Below are 22,570 nucleotides of genomic sequence, written 5' to 3' on the forward strand. Positions count from 1 at the left end.
AATTGTGAAATGGTATTTGGGAACAAATCAATACTTCCAATACGAAACTGGGACCAGTCTGGGTGCTGGTATAGCGAATCGCACCTGCGAGAAGCCAAAATGTTGCTTTGAGGGTTGATAGTGAACCAACAGTGCATCATTGAGGACCCATGAGGGCGGCAGCAGTGCGAATCCGCACTGCGGAGCGCAAAATGTTGCTTTGGGGGTTGATAGTAACCAACGGTGCATCATTGGAACCCATGAGGGCGGCAGCAGTGCAATCCCACCTGCGGAAGCGCAAAATGTTGGCTTTGGGGGTTGATGCGTAACCAAGGTGCATCATTGGAACCCATGAGGGCGGCAGCAGTGCGAATCCGCACCTGCGGGAGCAAAATGTTGGCTTTGAGGGGAGTTGATAGTAACCAAGGTGCATCATTGGAACCCATGAGGGCGGCAGCAGTGCGAATCCGCACCTGCTGAGAGCGCAAAATTTGGCTTTGGGGGGTTGATAGTAACCAACGGTGCATCATTGGAACCCATGAGGGGCGGCAGCAGTGCGAATCCGCACCTGCGGGAGCACAAAATGTTAGCTTTGAGGAGTTGATAGTAACCAACCAGTGCATCTGAGACCCATGAGGGCGGCAGCAGTGCGAATCCCACCTGCGGGAGCGCAAATGTTGGCTTTGGGGGTTGATGAACCAACAGTGCATCATTGGAACCCATGAGGGCGGCGAGTGCGAATCCGCACCTGCGGGCGCAAAATGTTGGCTTTGGGGTTGATGGTAACCAACGGTGCATCATTGGAACCCGAGGGCGGCAGCAGTGCGATCCGCACCTGCAGGAAGCACAAAATGTTGGCTTTGAGGGGAGTTGATGTAACCAACAGTGCATCATTTGAGACCCATGAGGGCGGCAGCAGTGCAATCCACCTGCGAGAGACACAAAATTTGGCAGCTTTGAGGGGAGTTGATTAACCAACAGCATCATTGGACCCATGAGGGGCGGCAGCAGTGCGAATCCGCGCACCTGCGGGAAGCGCAAAATGTTCTGGGGGGGGTTGATAGTAACCAACGGTGCGTGTTGGTGTGAGGGGCGGCAGCAGTGCGAATCGCACCTGTGGGAAAATTTAAAAGTTTAAGGTGTTCAGCCGTACGGCACTATTTTATTACACATACTCCACATCCACATATGGCCTAAAAGTAATAGAAATTTTGGATTTGGGCAAAGCCTAGTTGTCGACCAAGTGTGACTAAGAAGGACGGCGGGCTGTATAGACAAGTATCCCAAAATAAACTATTTTTTGTGTGGTGTAAATGGTATTACAGAACAAATCAATACTTCCAATACGAAACTGGGACCAGTCTGGGTGCTGGTATAGCGAATCCACCTGCGAGGAAGCACAAAATGTTGGCTTTGAGGGGTTGATAGCAACAGTTGCATCATTGGGACCCATGAGGGCGGCAGCAGTGCGATCCACGTGAGAACATCAAATGTTGTTGCTGGGGGGGTTGATAGCCAACCCAGTGCATCATTCTGGAACCTTGAGGGGCGGCAGCGAGTGCAATCGCACCTGCAGGAGCGCAAAATGTTGGCTTTGGGGGGTTGATAGTAACCAACAGTGCATCATGGAACCCAGAGGGCGGCAGCAGTGCGATCGCACTGCGGGAGCGCAAAATGTTGGCTTTGAGGGAGTTGATAGTAACCAACGGTGCAATCGATGGAACCCTTGAAGAGGGCGGCAGCAGTGCGAATCCGCACCTGCGAGCGCAAAATGTTGGCTTTGGGGGGTTGATAGTAACCAACAGTGCATCATTGGAACCCATGAGGGCGGCAGCAGTGCGAATCCGCACCTGCAGGAGCACAAATTTGCTTTGAGGGAGTTGATAGTAACCAGTCATCATCTGAGACCCAGAGGGCGGCAGCAGTCGAATCCCTGCGAGCGCAAAATGTTGGCTTTGGGGTTGAGTAGTAACCAACGGTGCATCATTGGAACCCATGAGGGCGGCACAGTGCGAATCCGCACCTGCGGAAGCGCAAAATGTTGACTTTGGGGGTTGATAAGACCAACGGTATCATGGAACCCATAGAGGCGCAGCAGTGCGAATCCGCACCTGCAGAGCACAAAATTTGGCTTTGAGGGGAGTTGATAGTAACCAACGTGCTCATTGAGACCCCATGAGGCGGCAGCAGTGCGAATCGCACCTGCAGGAGCGCAAAATGTTAGCTTTGGGGGGTTGATAGTAACCAACGGTGCTCATGGAACCCATGGGGCGGCAGGTGCGAATCATCACCTGCGGGAGGCGCAAAATGTTTGGGGGTTGATAGTAACCACGCGGTGCATCATTGGAACCCATGAGGGCGGCAGCAGTGCGAATCCGCACCTGCGGGAGCGCAAAATGTTGGCTTTGGGGGGTTGATGGTAACCAACGGTGCATCATTGGAACCCATGAGGGCGGCAGCAGTGCGAATCCGCACCTGCGGGAGAGCGCAAAATGTTGGCTTTGGGGGGGTTGATAGTAACCGCAGTCATCATTGGAACCCATGAGGGCGGCAGCAGTGCGATCGCACCTGCAGAGCACAAAATATTGTCTTTGAGGAGGTTGATAGTAACCAACAGTGCATCATTGAGACCCGACGGGGCGGCAGCGGTGCGAATCCGCACCTGCGGGAAGCCGCAAAATGCTTTGAAGTTGATAGTAACCAACGGTGCATCTGGAACCCATGAGGGCGGCACGGTGAATCCGCACCTGCGGGAGCGCAAAAATGTTGGCTTTGGGGGGTTGATAGTAACCAACAGTACTCATTGGAACCCATGAGGGCGGCAGCAGTGCAGATCCGCACCTGCGAGCAAACTAATGTTGGCTTTGAGGGGAGTTGACTAGTAACCAAGCAGTGCATCATTGGAGACCGCGAGGGGCAGGCAGCAGTGCGAATCCCACTGCGAGGCGCAAAATCATGGCTTTGGGGGGGTTGATAGTGACCAACAGTGCATCATTGGAACCCTTGGGGGCGGCAGTGCGAATCCGCACCTGCGGGCGCAAAATGCTTTGGGGGGGTTGATGGTAACCAACGGTGCATCATTGGAACCCATGAGGGCGGCAGCAGGTACGATCGACTGGAGCACAAATGTTGGCTTTGAGGGGAGTTGATAGTAACCAACAGTGCATCATTTGAGACCCATGAGGGCAGTGCGAATCGCCTGCGAGCACAAAATGTTAACTGAGGGGAGTTGATAGTAACCAACAGTGCATCATTGGAACCCTTGAGGGGCGGCAGCAGTGCGAATCCGCACCTGCGAGGCGCAAAATGTTGGCTTTGGGGGGTTGATGGTAACCAACAGTGCATCATTGGAACCCTTGAGGGCGCAGCAGTGCAGGTCGGGACTGCAAATGCTTGGCTTTGAGGGGGTTGATGTAACCAAAAGTGCATCATTGGAGACCCTTGAGGGCGAGCAGTGCGAATCCGCACCTGCGAGCACAAAATGTTGGCTTTGAGGGGGTTGATGGTAACCAACAGTGCATCATTCTGGAACCCATGATGGGCGGCAGCAGTGCGAATGCACCTGCAGGAGCGCAAAATGTTGGCTTTGGGGGGTTGATAGTAACCAACAGTGCATCATTGGAACCCATGAGGGCAGCAGCAGTGCGAATCCGCACCTGTGGGAGCATTTAAAAAGACTGTAAAAGGTGTTCAAGCCGTACGCACACTATTTTGTACACACATACACGCTCACTCCACAATAGCCTAAAGAGACTAATAGAAATTTTTGGATTTGGGCAAAAGCTTCTTAGTTGTCGACCAAGTGTGACTAAGAAGGACGCAGGGCTGTCAACGAGGCTAGTTCGGAATGTTCTTGAAATTGCATACCCAACAGAACTCGTATTGATCACCGAATCGTCATAACATGAGATCTTCGACACACTTGCTATAAGAGTAAGTGTAAGGATGAGAGTACGTTTTAAATCGAAGTTTATCAGTGTTGACTCCAGAAACTGTCGTTTTCTTCCCGTTGATTTTACGAAGTGGCATTTCTTTATTGTCCTGCAACGTAGAATCGCCATTGTGTCTTCTGTTCCGGAAAGTATAAAAATGACTTTTGTCCTAAAATGTTATTGCTGTCTTCATCATCTGGTGACTAACTCGCTAAAGACAAATCAAACCATATCAATTAATGTGCTGTTAAATGACAGTTCGATAATCAAAGATCGCGCAATACTATTGCGATCGAATTATGTATAATGCCTACGAATAAGTTACTGAGAATAAATATCTAATGCTCATTCGTAGCTGAACAACAACATATTATAATACAAAGAGTTGGTTGCGACTTGGATGGACTCAGGAACAAAAAGGCCAGTCAGTGCCAGTGTGGACACAATAAATAAATAAACGTTATACTCACCCCAATATCACGACTGTTGTCAATGTGTACGCAAATAGCTACACTGGTAGTTGGTCCTGTTCATGGTAAGCTCTAAGCAATACGTAACTAGCAGCAAAAAGATGTTCCGGACAGCGACGACAGCGACAATCTTTATCTGGTAACTAAAATATCTTTTTATCTGTCAAATCGTGCCATTTCCGTTGGCGTTCCGCTGCACTGCATATAGATCTTACTGCCTGGCAATTATTTTCACTTTCAAAAGCACAGCAATTTTCCCTTCGACACGTCGCGTCTAGAGATGTCAAAAATTAATCGATTACTTCGATTAATCGATTCATCGTTGTGATAATCGATTAATTTTGAATCGATTACTACCCAACGATTAATCGATTCAATAATCGATAGGAATCGAGAGTAATCGATTAGTTACTAATCGATTAATCAGGATTTTACGACATCATAAGGATGTCGCTAATTAATTAATTACTTCGATGAATCGATTAATCGTTGTGATAATCGATTAATTTTGAATCGATTAATATACAACGATTAATCGATTCAATAATCGACAAGAATCGAGAGTAATCGATTAGTTACTAATCGATTAATCGTGATTTTACGACATCTCTAGTCGCGTCGCCCAGCCGAAATTCACGACTACGAAGGTAAATGTTCACGCACAGTCTGACAGTTCCTAATAAGATTTTACTGTGGAAAAACAAAAGAAAGAGAGAGCAATACGATTTTACTCAGTCACTGAGTAGGTGAAAGTTATACTTGTGACACATATATGATACCAATATCACTGTACAGCATAAAATCATATGTCTGTCACCCAAAATCACGCTGGTATCACGATAGCACGATGATTTCCGTACCCTGCCCTTCGACCGTTGTATTGTACGAAACAGAACATAATTTGTTGTTTGAAATGTCAAATACGCCGTTGGACATATGAAATGAAAACAAACATTTGCAAGCTGACTGAGTAAAAATCGGTTTTTCTGCAATTCCAGATGATATTTTTCACAACATTGGCAAAATAATTATTCGTAAGCCCATTATTTACTACAATTATGCTCTGAAGATGACTTCCTATTGATTTTGCCAGTTCTTGGGTTGTTACCGGGAAGATCTACCGTCACTTTTGCATGATATTCAATGGTTTGAGTTCTGTAGGGTAACCAACACATTTTGGACCCTCCTGGCATTTTCTTGATTTCTGAACTAAAATCAATGCCGCCGCTAATTCCCACATTGGCTTCAGGAAAATAATATTGTTCAGCATCTGTTTCACTGGATTCCCGTACGAAAATAGCGATATTTAGATGACATTTCGAGGAAATTAGTTTGCTCAAGAAGGCGAGCGTTACAATGCGTTACGCTTAAAAGTATCACCCAACCAGCGGATGGCAGATTTTAATACAGTTCTGCATAAGAACCTTGCAGAAACTGTATACTAATTGGGCATATACAAAATCTGTATTATTTCAATACCATTATTGTATTGAAATAATACAGATTTGAATTATTTTAATACAATATTTGTATAAAAAGCTTACAGAATTGTATATGCCCAGATTTTATACAATAATTGTCAGATTTGTTTTTTGGGTGTATACATCACTGAAAATCTCAGAACGCACACAATAAGTTTTGACGAAATTGTGAATTTAAAAACACAGGAACCTTCTCATTGATGCATGCCAATCAAAAGATAGTGTCAAAATGTGTACATTGGGGGTCCACATTATGTTGCACTGTCCAAAACGAAGAATATTTTATTTCAGAAAATTACAAATTCTCAGCGATTTATCAACACTTGATGCCAATTTCATAAATGAGACTTCCATCTATGTAATGGTGTGATTGTCGCCTATATCAAACGTGCCATTTGATTCTTATAAGCATTTATCGGTCATTTCCTCTAGGGGCCCAAAACGGAACATTTACTCTATCGTGTGATTTCGAACATTTTGTGCAAGGATTTCATGGGTTTTAATTGGAATGAGGTCTAGGGATTGGAAAGGATGCGGGATCTTTGATTTGTCATTAGTCAGCATCTACTTTTTAAATGGGAAGAATGTTTTGTACCGTTGTTCTGGACAAATTCAAAATTGTATCTATGACCCATTTGGATGGTGCTGACTTTATCCTTGAAATGTCCAAATCACTCCAAACCATAGAATAGAGTGATTAACGTCTGCAGAAATAATTGCACTGCAGAATATTTGCAAGAACTCGCATACTTCTGCTATAATACCTATACGAAGAATTGGAAAACTTTGACGTTTTTATATTGATGAATGAACTGCTGACGCGAATTCACAATTTATTCAAAACATATGGGTAAATATTGTGTAATACTCATAAAAAACACTCGTGACAGTTTATGATTTCTATACATTTTAATGAAAATATAGTTTTGGAAAGCGGTAGATCAGTTTCAAAACTAGTTGTCAAATAGATACAACGGTGGAAAGAAAAGATGTGTGTCATCTTGCCACTGTACGCGTACAGCGTGATACGAAAATCATTGTGCGGAAATCATATATCTGTCGATAGTATTATAATGCAACCCGGAAAAAGAAACGCGTTTACTCATTAATGGGTATTTTTTTATCTGCTATCTCTTTCTCTCTGCTGGAAAATTTCCTTGCCCATTTGGGAGATTAAGTGGATCTACTCATTTGAATGAGTAGATCCATTTATTCTCCCAAATGGGTAAATTTTTCAGCAGAGAGAAAGAAATAGCGAAGAAAAAGTGCCCATGAGTAAAGGAGTTTCTCTGCGAAATGTGTTATGCAAATGCGAGCAGTGAACAAAAATATCAGTTCAAAATCGATCGACAATTTCAACGTCGATTAGAGGGACCGGCGATTCCAAACCGACGTACAATATGTTCGTTAAAGCGCAAACATTGCTAAAATGTTCTTGTTTTGGGTAAAAGTACGGTAGAATAATGTTCCTGATAGTATGTTTTTAACTGGTGCTCTTATAGATGGCAAAACACTTCATCAAGATTCTTCTAATAGTAGTATTATAGCAGTTACGTTTTCAAATCTAATTAAACGTCAAAAAAAGGCAGAATAATTCGTAAGAATCGAATCAAAGAACATACGGGTTTGGGAAACCATTACCTAATATTGTCTTCCGTACCTGTGTCACAGACTTGTTTATTCAAATTCAATTAAAAACATGTTTGTACAAATCTTTTCACTGGACTGGGTGTTTTTCCAATTCAAAATTAAATAGAAACAGATTATAGTGTGCTTTACTGACTATTTTTTTTTCACAGTGCATCAAGCTTGACAGTTCAAGAATTGAAATTTTACAGTGTACTAGTTCGATTTTTGCTCACTAGTAAGCGCTTATCGTGTCTCCGCAATATCAAAAGAGTCGGGTATCTTGTTGCTTATAGTCATCTTTGCGAGCTGCCAACGTTAACGTTGGATGTAGGAAACGAGCTTTTTAGTTCATTTCCAATTCTAGCAGCTACTGCTAGAATAGTCAAGTTGGAGGTATAGGATAGAAATGGAAACGGTATGGAAGGTCCATTTCCAGTTCTAGCGATTGCTGGAACATGATAAATATAGAGAAAGATACAAAGTAGGAGAATGGAACGGACCTGGAATTGAACCCACGACCTCCTGCGTATGAGGCAGAAGCAGTAGCCATATGACTACAAAGCCTGTTTGATTCCCCACCTCTAATTGAAAATATTCTTAAAGTTGAATGTCTCTAAAATATATCTAAGGCTCATTCATAGCTAGACCATCGAGTTAACTGCAAGTGTTCTTTATCAGCTAAGAGAGAATCTCATTTTACAACATATTAATGCTGTCCAATGAGCAGCTCAAGTAGCTCGAAGTTGTTCCCGTCCTGCTCGTTCTTTTTGTCAACAAATGGGCATGAGCAAGACAGGGAGAAACTTCGAGCTACTCAACTCTCGATTGGACAACATATTACAATCACAAGAGTTGGTTGGACTTAGATGGACTCCGGGAACAAAAAGCCAGTCAGTGTGCCAGTGTGGGAACAAATAAATAAATAAACGTTATACTCACCCCAATATCACGACTGTTGTCAATGTGTACGCAAATAGCTCTACACTGGTAGTTGGTCCTGTTCATGGTAAGCTCTATTATCTTCGGTTTATTGCGGTCTTCCTCATCGCTTTCCCAGAACGTTTCCGTCGAATTGTCTATGAGAGAGTTCGCCAAAGCCGGTCTCGACGATACCACAAGCTGCGAAGAGAACATTTAGCCATCAATCAAATCGAATTAAGAAGGACTAGAACCACTTACGTCAAAAATTTCCGTAATATCACTAAGTAGACTTATCCTAATAAGCTCCTCCTGGTAGACCTCTGCTGCATTGGAGTAGGAGTTCATCAATGCAATGGATGGAGCCAGATTATCGTCGTTTTGCTCTTCCGATTTGGAAAGTATTTTGGAAATATTACCAAACACATGCGATCGATGTAGGAACTGATGGTCGGACTGTTTGAACTTCAGACCGAAACATTGGACGGCAGTTTTCTGGAGAGACGACCCCGACGGTAGGAGCAGTGTGAGATCGGCTATTGTTTGTAGTAGGCAATGCAGACTTTGAGATAGGGTTTGAGAAAGAGGACCATTGAATTGGTTAGACCCGGGGTGCTCCAGGCCAAGCACACCTTCGTCCAGTTTTGGTTCATCTTCGCTGTCATGGGTGGAGTACGACAAGGAGGATATGAACCACCACATTATGTCGTGCAGTCCGATGGGCTGCGTGACCGATCTGAGCAACCAATTCAACGCCTGAAGGCTATAAATATTGCAAACAGTTTTTCTAAGGTTTCTGGTCATCGAGTATCGCAACTTTTTCAGATCGTGCTTCTCCAGCATAAATGTCATTGATGGTCTGTTGAGCAAAGACAGTGCCCCAGCTTGTAGATCCATTTTGTACGCCGAGTTGGAACCATTTGAACCACTCCCATCTGATTTGTCATCTGCGTTTTTGGATTTCTCGTTACTTTCGCGAGACGTGTTGTGATACAACTCCAGAAATTCAGAAAAATTTATATCCTCCGGTCGTTTGACATTAGCAATCAAAGCCGCTCTAGGATTCGTTTGAATGTTGTTCTTATCGTTGATTTTGCTGTTCACTTTGTTCTTGCTTCTGCTGTTTGGTGTTGATTCCTTAGAAAAATTGTTGCTTAGGAGTTGCTCAGGTACCAACTTCTGGAGATTGATCGATGGATAGTTCAGCAAGTTGGAATCCCCACTCGAACACGTGCATTGTTTCTTACGTCTCAATACTACGTTGGGGGGTCCTTCGTTTTTTGCTCCATTTTCAGGTTTACTGTGGTGATTGTAGTCGCTAATAAGTTTGTTCTGAGGCGTGTTCCATCCTTGGCCCATAGAAAAACTTCGATGAAATTTGCTAGTCGAAGGAACGGCAGGTGAGGTCTGTATATTTTTAATGTAAGATTCGGCTACTTCCATGGAAACGTCCTCTATAACCTGTTCATTAAAGTGATTTTCAATCTTTTGGTCAGACTCATGGCATTCTTATAGAACTAAAAAAAATCCTCAGTAGCCCAAGACAATACAACATACCTTAAAATCAAACGCATGCATGCCGGTCATGTTCATTCCCAATAGATCATAAGTTAAGTCACTGTTGGACTTTGCACCTAGGGTCTCTAGACAGGATAGCATTTCCGGTGGTGGCCACAGAAGTTCCGAGGACGATTCATAGAGATCTTTGTAGGAATCTTTTCTCACTGTAAAAAAATACAATTTGAGAAAAATTATACTGCAAGAAAATTTAGAAATAGAGCAAGGAAATAATAAAATCTCGAAGCAAACGCGTGCCTTACAAGAGTCATGCTTTTTAAGAAGTAATTTACTGTTTCGCCTTTTTCCGATCAAATGTATACTTTTGAAGAAGGAATCATTTACTCTTTTTCCTAATTCCGGACAAATGCCTACTTCTGGGCAAATATATGCTTAACTTTTTGTTGTTGTGGGAATTATGCCAATTCGTCGTTATGGCAAACGGTCCACTGTGTTTGACACCATTTTTCTACTATTACGCCAAATGGGTTTTAGACATTTAACTCGTTATACCAAATGGCATTATGTCATATTCACGAAGTCGAAGCAAAATTCTTCACACAACCAATGAAAGTTATTTATGGGTTTTTACAGTAGAGCAACAGAGAGGAGGAGATGGCGGCCATGTTTCACTCAAACTCTGACAGATAGCAATGGGGTTTCCCATAGGAGGGAAGAGCAGAATTTGCTACGACTTCGCGAATTGGCTTTCTCCGAAAAAAGAAGAGACTCAAGTTAATAGATTAGGTAATGCGATATTTCTGCTTGTGTTTCTCACACTTATCACCGTTAAATGGGTTTCAATATCTTAACAAAGCTTATCAAAAACACTACACAGGATTTTGTTTTTACACGATTTTTTTTCGCTCGTATTTTTGTTCGTGTGACTTCAATTTGCCACCAAAAGCTTTGCAACATGTTTCAAAAAATCCTAAATAATTCAAACAAAAATCACATGGTAGTTAATATGCGTCAAGCATTTAGGATGGGTGAAAAATTAAGAAAGTGTAAATCGTGTAAAAATAAAATCCAGTGTATTATGAAATTTTAATAAAAATAGAATTATTTTGAAAGAAGAACACAACAAAAAATATTTTTTTACCTGCACCAGTCCAATTGACATTTCTGTCCTCAATATAATAGCTTGAATCATAGGAATCATTAAGGTTCACCGCCTTATACTGACTACTACCTGACTGTTCATGTAAGACATTCCCATCAGAGGCATTATTGGAAGATTTATTTATAAGACCTGAAATCAGAAGAAAATTACTGTGTTGAGTTCCTAAAACTCCGAAAATTCACTGTTTTCCTACCCCCATTGTAAGAATTGAGTTCCATCAAGAAAAAAGAGTTTTCCTTCATAATAGTGAACAGTTCTGAGGGTATAGTTGACTCTGCACTGAACCCTATCAAAATATTTGAACCACCTTCCGGTTTACTACCCGGTGGATGCTGACCATTGTAATTTACATTATTGGAAACTTTTGCTGAATTGACATACCTACAATAAAAAGGACCGTGTGTTAGAAGTAAAAACAAATTAAGCTCTGATTACTTACTTCTGTCTACACTTCTCGCACATCAGATACCAACTGGAAACACCCTGACCTCCGTCGCCACAGTTTCCGGCCCACCCTTCACAGTACACCCCAATCGAGTTGTAGCCTTTCCCCTTCGCATACTTGCCGCAGCCGGGATGCACGATTCGCATATGGTAAGTCACGGGGATTGGCAAAAACACATCGCACAGCTCACACCAGCAACCGTCCTCCACCTTCTTCTGGCCAGGCACTTTCGGAGCATTGGCCGACTTCTCATCGCCAGGTTTATTCGACTTGAGGGAACTACTGAAATGAAAATTGTATTCATTATATCTGTTCAGTGTTTATGTACTGAGATCAAAAAGTTTCTCACAAATCGTTTTCCTTATCATTTGAGTTGGTTTCCACCAAATGTATGAAATTGCAACACAATTGGTCCCATACGTAGACAAGACATCGGAGTGCCGGTGGTAGAGCACTGGGTTGGGGATATTCGCCGTCCTTCGAGGAAAATATGTCCGCCTTGAATCATACATGTGAGGTTAATAAACTCTCAAATGATAAAGTAAAAGAAAATTACATTTCGATTGCGTAGCTTCCGATTATGAACACAACAATTTCCAATTTTGGCCAAGGTCTCCAGGGTAGAAGGACGGATATTAAGGTACGACCCTGCGTTGGATATCTCTACCGAATGTCGTTGAAGAACCTTTTGCTCCCTGGTGAGCAAGTTTTCATGAGGGTTTCCCACTGGCATATTTTCACTTTCTTTCTTCGAAATGCTCGGATGAAACTTTAGAAACGAAGCACACGCCATAGCATCGTGAACCAGACCTTCGTGCCACAGAAATGCGGAAAATACCGCACGAAGAGTCTCCGCGATCGAAGGCGAGAGGGCTCTTTTCGGCAACTCCTTGGATTCAATCTTCAGGGATTTATTGTTAAATGGAATCGCTGAGGGAAATCCAGCCTCGGGTACTGACAAATTTTCAGTCGATTTACGATCCTAAAAAACATTTTCAAACATGCCCATGTGAATTAACTTACTTATGTCAATCAAAACAGTTATATCATGTGAATTGTACGTACATCTGTAATATCATCCGTTCTTAGAGCTAGCCTGGGCGTTAGATTTTTTGAGGCATCCGATTTAGTACTACTAGCCGAATCGCACCGTCTTACTGAAAATATCAATTATTAATAACACTGATCGTTTTTGGTAATATTATTGCAATATACATGAAAATATCTCCGGGCTGACGCTTCTACTCCGATCGAAGGATCTGTTGCCGTTAGCTCTCATATCACCGCCCTCGTTCTTCCGTTTCCTCGGAGATTCATTTTCTTCTATACTGTCTCCTTTCAGCCACTTTTGGAGGGCTTGCATCTTTTTGGCGCCTCCGCCCACCACACCCGCTATAGCAGCCCCGATGTTGGTCTGGTTCAAGTTGGCAATGTTGATGTTGGCGGCACTGCCGGAACTGTCTTCCGACGCGTCAGTGATCTGCATCATTTTGACCACCGTCGCCGGTTCCTCACCTTTAGCAGATCCAGGTCCCCCATCTCCGGGACGATCCGTCTTCATAAAATCAAAATAATCAATAGTGTTCTCATTTGCTTCGTTAGCATCAGAAGTTGTGGGACTGCTTTGATCTACCTGTTCCATCAAAGCTTTGGTTGAGCTCGACTCCAGAATCGGATGCAGCAGGGTCTTTCCCAGATGCTGATTGTACTGCAAGCACCACGCTTCCGTTGGGAACCAACTGGAAGTACAGTGCTCGCGGATCGATTCCGTCGACAAGCGCACCCACAATCCATCGTCGTTTTCCATCTGAAACGCGAAGAATGTCGTTAGATAAGAACTACAACTATTTTTGATACGTTAATTCGTAAGATTAATGTTAATTCTACTAAATGTGCATATGATTGAAATTTTCATTTGACTGTATAACTATATGTCGATCGATCGAATATCATCTTGATTGAATGTTCGCTCGATCAATTATGCAAAATCAAAATCTTAAGATTTTGCGATTCCCAACGATCTAAGAAATGCTCATTCGATCAAACATCAATTTGATGTTTGTCATAAGACGAGTTAGTACTCGTCTTTCCACCACTTGATTGTAACTTTATAGATACGTATTTCGACCTCAATAGTAAGGCCGTTTTCAGTGTCTCGTACTTGACTCGACTTCGTAAGTATCACAAGGAGTCGATCCAGACGTACGGCAAACAATGGCAACGGCATCCGAGTTCCAATTTCCAATCAGCAGAACAGCGTTGGCAGCAAAGAAGTCAATTCCAACGATAGGACATCGAAAGAATGCCACCGATGCAGTGCTTGTACAAGCTTGTACATAGTGTTGTCGTAACGGATGGCAATCAGAATTGTCAGCGTGCGTTTCGAAAAGAAGTATTTTTGTACACTCGTGATTCATGCGTCTGCGCCATCAAATTTTTTTCCACCACACTGCCAAGTATTAACCGCAGTACTTCTCGATCAAACACTCCGACAATAGGATAGTCTACATTGCTCGCGGAACAGAGCACGAACGAGCCCGCATGAGCGTTCCAGAATCGCGCGCGTGCTGAACGGTTAACGTCCATGCTTCACTGTAAACTGTAAAAGCTGCGATACTTTAGCTGGCTATGCAAACCGTAGAAAGCCCTATTTGCAGCCGCAAAACGTCTTTTTGCCGATAGCAGGTAGAATGAAGGCGGAAGTTTTAAGTATTAATAGGAAGAAGAAAGAAAGTAGGAGGAAAGAGGAATAAGGAAAAACAAAGGAGGGAGAAAACAAAAGAAGAAAAAATATTAAAATAGGTAGAAAGTAGAAGAAAGAAGAAAAGAAGGAGAAGAAAGAAAGAAGAAGAAGGAATTAGGATGTAGAAAGAAGGAAAAGAGAACATGAAAGAATGAAAAATGAAAAAAAAAATGAAAAAGGAAGATGGAATTAAAAGCATTTTCAAATAAAAATATTATCAATCACGATTTTTTTTTTCGAAACATGATAAGAAATTTTTATTTAAATCTTAAAATTATATCGAGAATTTTTCAAAAAATATCGGGAGAACAGTCGGACAAATGCGAGAATTTTTAAAAGGAAGTTCAGTGGTCCCCCTGGAAGATGATAATAGTAAGAAGGTGAAAAGAAGAAGAAAGAGGAAGAGAAAAAAAGAAGGGAAAAGGAAGAACGAAGAAGAAAAGGAAGATGGGAGAAATACGAAGAAAGAGGGGAAAATAGAAAAGGTAGAAAGAAGAATAAAAAAGAAAAGAGCACAGAAAAACAGACAAACAACACATCCCAAGTAACATTCCAAGTTTAATTGTATTACAGTGTTGACCCGATTTTGTCACTCCCCGATTTTGTCTACCCCGATTTTGTCTACCCCCGATTTTATCACGTTTTCGACCCGATTTTATCACGTCCCGATTTTGTCACGTTTTCGACCCGATTTTGTCACCCCAAAAAATTTTGTCATTCTTTTTATTTTCGTAAATAATACCAAAAACAACATTGATTTTCATGAAATAGCTTTCACCGCCTGTAGTTTATTACGAACGACTTCTGAGTACCTGGGCAATATTCTGTAAGCAATTTCGACAAGAAAAAACGGGTACCGTTCACGCATTTGGCCTTCCCAAGGCATAAAATGATTCATATTTGTGGAATGAATAAAAAAAATGAAAATATTTTTTTTCCAATTTTGTCACATACCCTGTTTTATCACCCCAAAATTCACCAGGGGGGTGATAAAATCGGGATATTACTGTATTATGGGCGAGATTGCTGCAACACAGCACGAGAGCGAACAAGGCACGACACAAATGGGCGCGGAACAGACAATACTCGATTTTCCAGAGGAAAAAGAACCAGCAGGAAGATCGAGACTGTGCATAGACAGAGCAACTATACCGCGCTAATAACGCGTTCCATGAGAAGCTGAACCGTTCAAGCAAGGGCCACGTGTTACAGCTTGATATGTGTAAGGAAGGATCAGGGATTGTATCCAAAAGAGAATAAAAACGCCTCTCACTTATCATCTCTGTATACATATACGATATGTAGCATATCGTGAGAAACTTTTTTCGCAAGCTGTCATGATAAAGAACTGATTCGGGAGACTATACCTCATGATAAATTTCTATTAAGAAAACTACAAACGCGGGGAGCAGTGTTTCTGATGATGCATTTCAACTTGTTCTACACAGCTGTGTGATCCCCAACACGAAATGATCGAAAACAAAGCGAGTATCAAAGGGGGTCCCGTAGCGTAGTTGGCTACTCGTTCGCCTTATAAGCGAATGGTCATGGGTTCGATTCCCAGACCCTCCACCAGAACCCTCGTCAGTCGCCGGATGCGCAGACCATGCGGTAGCGTATTGGGAGTCGCAGCCTTTCCATCACGGCTGCCTGACGACGACTGACAACTTGTTCTTCTCGGATGCATTCCTCCAACGGACCCGGATAAAATGGAAACCGAACAATATGCAATGATTATTGGATGCACGACATGGACAAACGGACACGATGGGCTCACGATGAGATGGACTGGCAACGACAACATTCTGTGTGGATTCTGTGCAGCAGAATACCACAGTAGATCCAGCACAGTAGCGGTTAAGTAACACATCACTTTTATGTGAGGGCTGCTTATCCGAATCTGTTTTTTCGCACTTGGTGTCAAGTTTGATCACATATGATTCGGAACAGTTTTTGCCTCTCTTTTATCGTTGCTCGTTATCTATTGAGAGCGATTATTGCAACCCTGGGAAGGACATAAACAGCAACCTTCTTACGATCGAGCGTGAGGTGATCCAAATGTGGCAGCAGCACTACGAAGAGCACCTGAATGACTATGTGCCAGACAACGATGGCGGCATGGTGGCGAACTTGGGAGCACGGGCGCAGGACATACGTCCTCCGGCTGCGGATCTCCAGGAAAACCAGGAGGAGATCGGTCGGCTGAAAAACAACACAGCCTCTGGGGTTGACCAACTACCAGGAGAGCTATTTGAACACGGTGGTAAGTAGGGTGGTCTAACCGGTAGTACAGAAACCGGTAATACCGGTATTACCGGCCAATTTTGAGTACCGAAAATACCGGCATTAGGGTAAATGATGTATCTAGCGCAGGACATTCATTAGAAAATATATCGAGATTGAATAGTATAAACCAATTGAAAACCACTAGGTTCATCCAAATACATAACCTATGATTAGTCTTGTGTCTCCATTGCCCAATTTTTGAGTAAATTACGTTTACTAGGTGTAAAATGTGATATACTGCGAACTGAAATATTTTCTTTTTGGACATCAAATATATAATTTCGACATGGAAAATTAATATATTTTGGACAGAGTCATTTTCTCCTAATTTAAAAGTGGCCACCTACAAATCTCAATGGTATGACTTACCTACACGTTTTATTTATCATCAGACTAAGGCCGGAGTGGCCTGTGCTGCACATAAAAGACTTCTCCATTCAGCTCGGTTCATGGCTGCACTTCGCCAACCACGCAGTCTGCGGAGGGTCCGCAAGTCGTCCTCCACCTGATCGATCCACCTTGCCCGCTGTGCACCTCGCCTTCTTGTTCCCGTGGGATCGTTGTCGAGAACCATTTTCACCGGATTACTGTCCGACATTCTGGCTACGTGCCCGGCCCACCGCAGTCTTCCGATTTTCGCGGTGGGAACGATGGATGGATCTCCCAACAGCTGATGCAACTCGTGATTCATTCGCCTCCTCCACCGTCCGTCCGCCATCTGCAACCCACCATAGATGGTACGCAACACTTTCCTTTCGAAAACTCCCAGTGCGCGTTGGTCCTCCACGAGCATCGTCCAGGTCTCGTGTCCGTAGAGAACTACCGGTCTTATAAGCGTTTTGTAGAAGCGTCTTGCGGAGTCCAAAGTACGTACGATTTCCAGCCACTATGCGTCTCCGAATTTCTCTGCTGGTATCGTTATCGGCGGTCACCAGTGAGCCCAAGTACACGAATTCTTCAACCACCTCGATTTCGTCACCACCGATAGAAACTCGTGGTGGGTGGCTCACATTGACCTCTCTTGAGCCTCTTCCTATCATGTACTTCGTCTTCGACGTGTTGATGACTAGTCCAATCCGTTTAGCTTCGCTTTTCAGTCTGATGTAGGCTTCCTCCATCCTCTCAAAGTTACGTGCCATGATATCAATGTCGTCGGCGAAACCAAATAAAAGGACGAACTTATTGAAAATCGTACCACTCGTGTCAATCCCTGCCCTTCGTATTACCCCTTCCAAAGCGATGCTGAATAGCAGACACGAAAGACCATCATCTTGCCGTAACCTTCTGCGGGTTTCGAAGGGACTCGAGAATGCCCCTTAAAGTAGAACTACGCACATCACCCGATCCATCGTCGCCTTGATCAACCGTATCAGTTTATCCGGAAATCCGTTTTCGTGCATTAGCTGCCATAGCTGGTCCCGATCGATTGTATCATATGCGGCTTTGAAGTCGATAAATAGATGATGCGTGGGCACGTTGTATTCGCGGCATTTCTGCAATACCTGACGTATGGCGAACACCTGGTCTGTGGTAGAGCGTTACCTACACGTATCCACATTCATTTAAATGCATTTATTTGCTTAACTGACATAGATTAAACCAGAAATTAACATTGTTTCGCAATCTTATCGATATCATTGAAAACAGCCTGAAAGTTGGCAATTAATGGTTCATCCATGTACTGTACATGGGGTGACCAATAAATGTCTGATGCATAAAAACATAACTTCATTTTGGTCACTCCTTTTTCATCCGTCTCAAGTTCATGTTAAGCGATTGGAATATGTTAGTATCTCAATTACAATCAAGCTTTGGCCGCAGGACCTCAAGATTGCCGTTTGAACCAATTTAAACGTGTTTCAGGTGCATGTTACGAAGAGTCCTATAATGCATGTTCTCCTGCATACTGGCGTCCAGCAGGCACTTTGGTAGAAAGCTTTACATTTTAGATAATTTTAACGATAAATAATAGTTGATTTGTGAATTCTCATCAGGAGCCGCTAGAGTTGAGGTAAAAGTATGCAATGATCATACTTTCGATAAAAAAAATCCTACACATTATCTAAAATTGATCGAAGAAGCTCAGGCTTGTCCAAAATATGTACATGTCCAAAATATATCATTTACCCTAGAGACCGAAAATACCGGTATTTTCGGTATTTCAAATTTTGCTGTCAATATGAAAAATCTTGAATAGTTTTCACCTACATTCACGCCAAAGACTCACAGTACAACAAACACAACAATTGCGCACAGCATAAATAATTTTATGCACAAATAAACACCATTAACGACGATCACCTTACAGCAAAAATCGATCAACATCGTCATTAATCATACGTGTTGCTTAATTCTCTTAGCCATCTGTCTAATTGTCAATCACTTTTTTCTTCAATGAACATTGTTTACATCGTCGAGAACTTTCTCGCAATATATGAAATTATGAAAATGCCGTAGTAGTTCTTTTCCGGAGATCACCTGTGATTGGTAAAAACTCAAAATCTCAAAACTCATGGACGATTAAATCAAGCGTGAGTTGAAACGCACCCAACCCAGCACCTAAAAACTCATGGATGAGTTGAATCATCCATTTGAATCATCGTAAGTTTTCTTTTGTCCTCCTTCGTTAAAAACAGTTAATTGACGTTTGTCGCATAAAATATTAGACACTCTTTTATGTATAAGCAATAAATTTCCCCCAAATTGATTTCAAATGCGTTTTTGAGCCAAAATGATTTTTTGGCAAATGAGTGAAATGATGCGTTTAAGCATGAAAAATTCAAGCGTGATGTATTCCTTTAAAATCGCAGACGTTTTCGTTCGCACGGGAGCGCTCGTTGATTGAGATTCATGAGTGATTTTACCAACACTGCGCTGTGATAAATAATTTGCTGTAAAAATATGTTCGTTCTGAATTCGGTAAAGAATATGTATTGATGTCTGATACCAAGCCACGTTAGAATAGAATGTTATCCATGCTCAAACGGTTCTATGAGTTAAAGGGATCTGTTCAAAAAACTTTAATCGATTTGAAGCTATAATCCAAATTCAACTTCAGTGAATATGATTTTTTGGCGATAGGTGCAATAAATCAAGCCCACGAACCTGTTCAAGCTGCTGTCGTACTAATCTGACGTAAATTCTGCAGCTTTGCACAGCTATAAGAAATCGGCGAGGCCCTCTATTTTATGTTGGAGCAATTATCAAATCAAGCCACAGAAATTGCCGCCAACTTATTCGATGCTCTTAAAGAACGAATTCAAGAGCAATGATCAAAATATGCCGATCTTTTTGCTTTTTTGAATAATCTTGCAGTGAAGCAATTGATTAGAAACGATTTGGACATTTTCTTAAAGATATCCAGACGAGATCTTGAAACGTCTAATCATTCCAGATGCGATCGTTCAAGAAACTGCAGCTCGTGAAGATATTGCAGCAGAGCAAAATACTTGTGCTGCCGGTGGAAACTACGTTGACATTAGGATTCTTGCAAGCGATCCGTAAAGAATTCTTCTAAAATGAATCGGAAGGGATTAAGCGCGTGTACTAGACACTGATCTTCGACGCTCTTGGCATCATTCGTCCAACTTCCGTTGAACTAGAGAGAGCATTTCCAGTAGCCGCAACATTTCCAACAAAATCCGAGGCAGATTGGGAGATGCATCATTCAGTATGTTATGTATTTGTATTTGTATTTATTAATCTTTTTCATCTGACTTTTATAGTCTTAATGAAGTAATATATGGTATATGATATATGATGGGGAAAAGCCTACTTGAACCAGACACATTTTGCCGAGTTCTAGAAGGCGCAAAAACCCCACATCTTTTGAAAAACATAACAGGACATATAAAGTTTACAAATTGACTTCTAGAATAAGGTAAAATCTAGAACTGGATACAAAACTATTCATAATACAGCGTCAAAGAGGAGGCCAGTGAGATTCAAGGTCGTTGATCTCGATCCAGTAATTCATGTTGAATTCGATTCCTGAATGTAGATGATGTGATGCCGTTGAAGTCGTAGAGTAAGTAAAATTCGTTGAAACGCGCGGACATAGATCGGATCGGATCATGTATCCCATAGTTGACGGAACGAAAGTCTAGGTGAAGGAAGCTTCTAGAGCGCAGAGTTCGTGCTGGAGCATAGATTCCCAGTAGACCCAGTATTGCAGGACTATCGATATCTCCAATAAAAACTTTAGCGGGGAAAGTCGCCTGTGCCATAACGCGCCTGTTTTCGAGGGTATCGAGGCCTAGCAGTCGACACCGGTCGGCATATGGAGGAAGAGTTTCCGGGTTATTCCATGGGAGAAACCGTAGGGCGTACGTACGAATTTTCGTTGGACGGATTCCAGTCTTGTGATCCAAACAGAATGAAATGGGCACCATACAATCATGCCAAATTCTAGTATGGATCGATCTAGCGTGCAATACAGGCATACCTCGATAGTACGTACACCTGCGAAATTTTAGTGTACGTACTATCGAAGCAAAAAAAAATTCGAAAAAAAAATTTTTTTTTGCCTTTTTGTTTATTTAGGAATAGCAGAATGATCATAAAACCACCCGGAAGTCAAAGTTTCGATAGAAGGCTCTGTACTCTAAGCATATTTGTATTTAATATAGTACACAAGGGACCAACAGGACCCAGATTTTCTTGAAATGGTGCCTACATGTAGCATGGAGCAAAATTATTTGTGCATGTGAGGCTTTTTTTTTACAAAATGCTGTATTTTAATACTTCAGAAAATCCATAAATTACGTGACATTTGCAAAAGTAATATTTTAAGGATATGTTACACATGGTACATAATTATGCATGCTACTACAAAAAGCGACAATTGGCCGTGGTTGATAGATCGCTACATTTTTACGTGACGTATTTTATGGATTTCCCCTATAGGTTTTATGTGAATGAAAAAGTTTATTATGATTTGTTATTATATAGGTACTTAACACAATGATGAGTATAAAAATAACAAAACAAATTTCGAAGATGTAAAAACGGGATAACATTCGAAGTTTTTTTTTTAATATCCTTATCTTTAGAATCGTGTTTACTTTTCTCGTACACCAAGGTGTAACGAAAAGGCTATATGTTTACTCCAAAAACGAAGTATTCATAAGATGCCCGGAGGGCCTACTTTCATATACCGATCTACTCAGCTCGACGAATTGAGGCGATGTCTGTCAATAAAGTCTTAAAATCTAAATCTGGAGGGCGATCTACTTACAACTGCAGCTAGCGTAGATTTGATCTGTGTCCACGGCATACAAAAACAAGGCACTATCGACACGTGTGTAATCATCAATTTTCTTTGTAAACAATTGACATCACTGCTATCGCTGTTCGAGACGAAGCAAGCCAACGCTCTACGATTTAGTATGGCCTTCTTTTGCACTCGTCCATACTGCGATAGCAATCACGTCACTTTTGAACTGTCATTTTCTTTACGAGCCTACCTTGATTCTGTATACCGTGATCTGTGACCAAAAAGTGTGACGTGGGAAAATATCATGGCCACTAGATCCCTTTTTATTCAACATATTCTCGGAGAAACATAAAGATAGTTTTGCTGAAAATGTGGGAATTGTTCTTCAGGAAACTAAAGAATAACTCCTAAAACGTCCCCTGAAATTCCTAATAGAATTTGTTTCGTATGTCAGTCTGAAATTATTTCATAACCTTATTTGCAATTTGCTTGGAAATTTAAAAATATTTTCCTCTCAAAATTCCTTATGAACTTCATTTGAATAAAACTTCTAGGAATTCCTAGAAATTTCTCCAGGAAATTCATAGGAAAATCCATTAAAAACTTATCTAAAAAAGCCATTTGGGATCTCCTCCTTCAGGACATACTATAGAAAATTCTCCAGGAATACTCCCATAAGAATTCCTTCTAAAACTCTTCCTAAAAAAGAAACTTCCCGGAGTATCTCTTGAAGGAATTCTCTGCACAACAGCTTGAGAAATTTCTGTGGGAATTTCGAAACGATTTCCCGGG

General features: G+C 41.9%; 1 protein-coding gene across 1 annotated transcript in view; it reads right to left on the reverse strand.

Annotated features, from left to right (window-relative positions):
* LOC134205483 (E3 ubiquitin-protein ligase highwire-like) overlaps positions 1 to 22,570 on the reverse strand; it is a 269,802-nt gene that overhangs the window by 94,265 nt on the left and 152,967 nt on the right. The window contains exons 27-36 of the mRNA XM_062680761.1: positions 12,750 to 13,341; positions 12,600 to 12,691; positions 12,091 to 12,516; positions 11,884 to 12,032; positions 11,529 to 11,816; positions 11,283 to 11,470; positions 11,069 to 11,218; positions 9,967 to 10,133; positions 8,671 to 9,870; positions 8,431 to 8,610 (exon numbers count right to left, since the gene is read on the reverse strand). Coding sequence (XP_062536745.1) covers positions 8,431 to 8,610; positions 8,671 to 9,870; positions 9,967 to 10,133; positions 11,069 to 11,218; positions 11,283 to 11,470; positions 11,529 to 11,816; positions 11,884 to 12,032; positions 12,091 to 12,516; positions 12,600 to 12,691; positions 12,750 to 13,341 — 3,432 coding nt within the window. The remainder of the gene's footprint in view (positions 1 to 8,430; positions 8,611 to 8,670; positions 9,871 to 9,966; positions 10,134 to 11,068; positions 11,219 to 11,282; positions 11,471 to 11,528; positions 11,817 to 11,883; positions 12,033 to 12,090; positions 12,517 to 12,599; positions 12,692 to 12,749; positions 13,342 to 22,570) is intronic.

The sequence above is a fragment of the Armigeres subalbatus genome, chromosome 1 (genome assembly GCF_024139115.2).
Source record: "Armigeres subalbatus isolate Guangzhou_Male chromosome 1, GZ_Asu_2, whole genome shotgun sequence".
In the NCBI taxonomy this organism is placed as follows: Eukaryota; Metazoa; Arthropoda; class Insecta; order Diptera; family Culicidae; genus Armigeres; species Armigeres subalbatus.